The 5,089-nt window shown below is 51.0% G+C and overlaps 1 protein-coding gene across 1 annotated transcript; it reads left to right on the top strand.

Moving 5' to 3' along the window:
• Positions 1 to 754: 754 nt before the first annotated feature.
• LOC6599848 (homeotic protein empty spiracles) lies at positions 755 to 3,429 on the top strand. Its single transcript, XM_026991544.1, has 3 exons — positions 755 to 1,996; positions 2,641 to 2,929; positions 3,024 to 3,429. Exons 1-3 carry the CDS (start codon positions 945 to 947, stop codon positions 3,420 to 3,422), a joined length of 1,740 nt encoding a protein of 579 aa, XP_026847345.1. The 5' UTR covers positions 755 to 944; the 3' UTR covers positions 3,423 to 3,429.
• The last annotated feature ends 1,660 nt before the right edge of the window (positions 3,430 to 5,089 follow it).

The following is a 5,089-nucleotide window of genomic DNA, read 5'->3' as shown; positions in this document are numbered from 1 at the left end:
ATTGATTTTATATGACTTAAAGCTTTCGAAGAATGGAATCCTCTTCAGCTCGAAATGTGAGCCATTCGAGTGCCTTAATTGCTGCCCTAATCATCTCTGCCCAGACAGAAGTGTGCCCCCACTCGTGTGTCTATCTGTCCATCCATCCATCCTGCCACTCTATCTCTCACTCTCTCTCTCTCTCACTCCATCAGTCTCCCTCTCTCTCTCTCTCTCTCTCTCTCTGTCGCACTCAAGTTGATTATGAAGATTCTTTCGTCTTTTACCGTTGAACTTGTTAGTTGCTCAACACTCCATAATGATGGCAATTATAGCCTCGTTTTTCCAACAATTTATATGAAATTTTCGACACACACACACAGACCCCGCTCCACTGCTCGTTGTCCTTCGAGAGATTCCTGTGTGTGCTCTCCTTTTGCTCGCAGGCCACGCCCACGCCCCCACCATCCGGCCATACGACATTTTACGGAAAGGCAACGCCCCCTTTTGTATGGCCGTCCCTCTTGCACCAGCAGCATCGAGCGGCTGATAAAGCCTCCATCTTGAAAGCCAGAGCCAAAGAGAGAGCCAGAGAGAGCAGCAGAGAGAGCGAGCGAGCAAGAGAGAGAGAGAGAGTCAGAGCGAGAGCGAGAGCGAGTGATTGGTGCTGCTAGATAGTGGTGGTGTCCGCATAGCGGTATATGACACCGCAGCAGACCGTTCGGCGTGCACAATCGAATGAACGTTCGACCTGAACAGACGTGATCAGACGTGAACAGACGTGAACAGACGCGCAGCGCACAGTCGAAAGCGGAATCGAAACCGAAATCGCGCGTTCAAGTGCGAAAGTGGAAGACAGTGAAGAGAAGATATATACATAGATATAGAAACACAGTAAAGAGTGCCGTACCGTGCCGGGCCGTGCTGTTGAAACGGATTTCATTCGGAAGAGAGAGAACCGAAGCATGTCCAGTGCTCAAGTGTCGCAACAGCCGCCGCCGCAGACTACCACAGCGCTATCGATGCCGTCGCAGCTGATCCTCAGCCACATAGCCGCCGCCAGTCACAGCCACAGCCATAGCCAGCACCAGCACCATCATCCGCATCCTCATACCCATCCGCATCCGCATCCGCAGAGATCGTCGCCCCACGACTACGATCAGAGCAGCAACCAATCGACACTCTCGCCCAGATCCCGGGGCAGCCCCACTCCCAGTCCGGCGGCCGTTGGCGCCAGTCCCACACACTCCACAGCCACCACCGGATCACCACAGAGCGCGAGCGCCTACGCCCCGGGACTGAGTCCAGGCGGAGCCGGAGGAGGAGGAGGAGGAGGAGGAGGAGGACAGGAACACGCGACGGACCAGATCACCGCCGGAGGAGCAACGCCAGCTGGAATGGCCCTACTAGTGGCGCCCATACCCGTGGGCTGTCCGCCACAGCAGGGACCGGCGCCACCGCCCACACATCCCCGACTGTACGTGGAGGGATTCGCACCACATCATGCCCCGCATCTGCATCCCGCTGTGGTCAACGTGAACGGAGGATATCCCCTGTCACGCCTGCCCCTCGCCGCCGTCATGATGCCCGCCAATGCCGCAGCGCCAGTGAATGGAGCAGCCCCACCGCCCGTCTCCAACTCCTGCTCCCCGCAGCCCGCTAGCAACCACACGACCAGCACCACCGCAACGACAACGACGACACTCCTGCCGCCCGCCCAGAGCCAGCCCAAGAAGTCCTTCTGCATCGACGCGCTGCTGGCCAAGAGCCAGCACCAGTCAGGGGAGCGGGAGCCCCAGCCCATCATCGTGGACGATCGCCTGGCCGCCCTGCACTACGCCGCCCGGGACCAGGCGGAGCTCAACCACGCCTTCGTGGCCGCCTCCAATGCGGCGGCAGCCCAGGCCGCAGCGGCCCATGCGGCGGCAGCCGTCACCGGAATCAGCGATCACGAGGCCCTGCAGCGCATACGCGACTCGCGGGAATACGATTCGCCCAGTCCCGACGGCATGTCGAGGTGAGTACAAGAGAATCACTTTGCAAGACTTTGGATGGGATCGATCGTAGAAGCCACAAATGAATTTTTACATGGGATTCGGCTAGAGATGTGTGGGATTGGGTTACCCTAGGGTTGGGAATCGATCCAAGAAGCTTTAGTTCGAAGCCCTCAACTCTATCGAGTAATCACTTTGCCGGCTGTCGCTTACGAGTACATGGGTAGCCGCCGTAAAGCCCATCCTGATGCCCTGGAGAACCCCATGGAAAGCCTGCTGGAAGCCATGGAAGCCCGCGCACGGCGAAAGCGGCTTTGGGAGCACTCGAAAACATGGCAGAAAGCCAAATGCCAAACAGAAAACGGGGAAAAGCCTTCGAGCTTCGATTGGCCAATTCCCGTTTGGTCATCACTCCAAGAGATTACGTATACGCCATGTGTCTGTCGCTGGCAGCGAGAGGGCCTGTGTATGAAGGGGCTAATTTTCAAGTGCGAATTGTGTAGAAAAGCAAACAAATTAGACAAAAGCCTGGAGTGGGGGTCCATCAGAGGGGGGGAGCGGCACAGAGCGACACTTTAATTGTTTTTCGAAATGTGTCGCGTAATTTCGATTCGATAATTGCCTATACAGGGTGTCTCTTAACCGTCTCTCTTTTTTTTTTGGGCAGATCCGAGTCCCCGAGCTCCTCGCATCGCTCCAGTCCGCCCATCAGTCCCGGCTGCGAGGACCAGCAGCAACATGGCCACGGCATCCATCCGCACTTGCACCAGCATCCCCATCACATGTCCATGCGAATGTCAGATCTCCACGACGAGTTCAAGAAGCCCGTGCCGCCGCACAGTCCCATCAGACCCCAGGATTTCCCTCTGTACGCGGGCGGACATCCGTACCAGCTGCTGGCCCAAGGCGGATCCGCCTTCCACCGGCCACTGGATCCATCCGGCAAGCCCATACCGGTAAGCATCTGACTCAGAGAGGGCTTCAACCATCCACCTTCAACAGCCTCTAATTGATTACTTTTTTGTGTTCTGTTTTCGGTTTATCCCCCAGATCCCCATGGGTCACAACTTTATGCCCTCGCAGCTGCAGTTTGAGTTCCTGGCCCGCGCCGGCATGCTCCACCACCGCATACCCGAACTGGCGGCGTATCCGCATCACGCGATCCTGGGGAAGACGCGCAGGCCGCGCACGGCCTTCACCTCCCAGCAGCTGCTCGAGCTGGAGAAGCAGTTCAAGCAGAACAAGTATCTCAGTCGACCGAAGCGCTTCGAGGTGGCCAGCGGCCTGATGCTCTCCGAGACGCAGGTGAAGATCTGGTTCCAGAACCGACGCATGAAGTGGAAGCGCTCCAAGAAGGCCCAGCAGGAGGCCAAGGAGCGGGCCAAGGCCCAGCAGCAGCAGCAACAGCAGAATCAGAGTCAGAATCAGCCCCAGAGTGCGGCCAGTTAGGAGGAGGAGGACCCAGAGTTGGACATGGAATTGGATATGGAATTGGTATTCGAGGAGGAGGAGGAGGAGGAGGAGGAGGAGGAGGAGGAGCAGGAGGAGGATGTGGATGCCCAAGAGGAGGAGGAGGAGGAGGAGGGGCATCCATTCTAGTCAGGCCGCGATCAATCCGCCGTCCCACCCATCATTAAAAGCCACACACTTTTCGATTTCCGCAATTTGTTGAAATGTTTGTTTTCCTTCTTCTTTTTTTTGTTTTGTTTTTGGGGCAGCAACAAAAACCATGCACTGTGTGATATATGTCAACGAAAATATTAAAATTAAAAGTCATTACTCCCCCACACCCACACCCACACCCTCATCCCCATCACCCATACCCCACTATCATCATCCCCCTATTTGTACATAAACATACATCCATCTAATTAGAGAAAAAATTTTTTTTTTTTTTTGTGAAGTTTTAGTCTTAGATAAAAGCATAAAACATAAGTAAATACTTATAAATAAACATAAATCTAAAGTTGAATAATGCCAGTAAAATAAAATACGTTCAATTACGTTAAATGAGATTAGTTTTACAATTTGCTTGTGTAATAATAATAATAATAATAATAATAATGTGTGCCAATCATGTGTAATTTATGTAATTATGTTATTCTAACATTTTAACATTGATGTAGGTTTTTTTTTGTTTTTTTTTCGAATGAGTGTATTTAATTGTATGTGTATGTATTTATTAGAAATCAGTTTACATTGACAAACACACACACAGATACAAATACAAATACAGATACAAATACAGAAATATGTAACAACAAAACAAAAAAACGAGGAAAAAACCAAACATTGCAGATGACTTGGTGGAATTTTTTTTTTGAAATAAAGTGCTAAAAACTATAACAAATGGAAGTGGAACGATTGGCCAGGGGCAAGAGGAGAAGGAGCTGAAAGAAGTGATGTTATGTGCAGTGAAAAAGTGAAAGAAAGAAAGGTATGAAATGGAACCAAATGAAGAAGGAACCTCCTGTTAACCCCTGTTTTGTATCTAATCTATTTTCGATTTAAGAGCTGTCTATGCTCTCGAATTTCCAAATACTCGTACAGCGACCGCAATCATAAATAGAGAACCATTTAAAGGCATTTCGAATGCCCCAATCCAATCAAAAACGCACTCCAGGGCACAGGCACAGGCACAGGCACTGGCACAGGCACTGGCACAGGCACTGGCACAGGCACTGGCGATGCGATAATGCTTATCGTTGCAAATAAATCACAATGTGCAGAAGATAATCAACTTAATTGCTGAGACAATAATTATGACTAAATTTATAGTATCACTTTAGAATTATTTCGCTAATTAAAATGTAGCCAGGCCAGCGAACAACAGAAGAGCACTTGGATGTTCGATTCGATTCGATTCGATTCGATTGTATGGGTTGGAAAATTGAAGCAAAATCATGGTGAGCCTCAATTTCCGACAGACGACAGCAGACGCAGACGTAGACGAAGACGAAGACGAGCCATATACACGGGTAATACATATAATATATTATCAAGCACAGACCAGAAATCGAAATCAGTCGAGGTATTTCAATTTTTGATAACCGAAGGAGTGTTCAGGTTGTACTTGGGCTCCACCGCTCCAAACGGGTGTTACGGATGGTTTATGG

Source organism: Drosophila persimilis, unplaced genomic scaffold, assembly GCF_003286085.1.
Source record: "Drosophila persimilis strain 14011-0111.01,24,50 unplaced genomic scaffold, DperRS2 tig00000676-arrow-arrow-pilon, whole genome shotgun sequence".
In the NCBI taxonomy this organism is placed as follows: Eukaryota; Metazoa; Arthropoda; class Insecta; order Diptera; family Drosophilidae; genus Drosophila; species Drosophila persimilis.
This window is presented reverse-complemented; position numbering and strand designations above follow the sequence as displayed.

What these genes read in the sequence shown, in the direction of transcription:
- LOC6599848 (XM_026991544.1), top strand. Translation starts at nt 945, where the DNA reads ATGTCCAGTGCTCAAGTGTCGCAACAGCCGCCGCCGCAGACTACCACA. An exon ending in AGTCCCGACGGCATGTCGAG is followed by an intron (nt 1,997 to 2,640) that starts GTGAGTACAAGA and finishes TTTTTTGGGCAG; the next exon opens with ATCCGAGTCCCCGAGCTCCT. An exon ending in CATCCGGCAAGCCCATACCG is followed by an intron (nt 2,930 to 3,023) that starts GTAAGCATCTGA and finishes TTTATCCCCCAG; the next exon opens with ATCCCCATGGGTCACAACTT.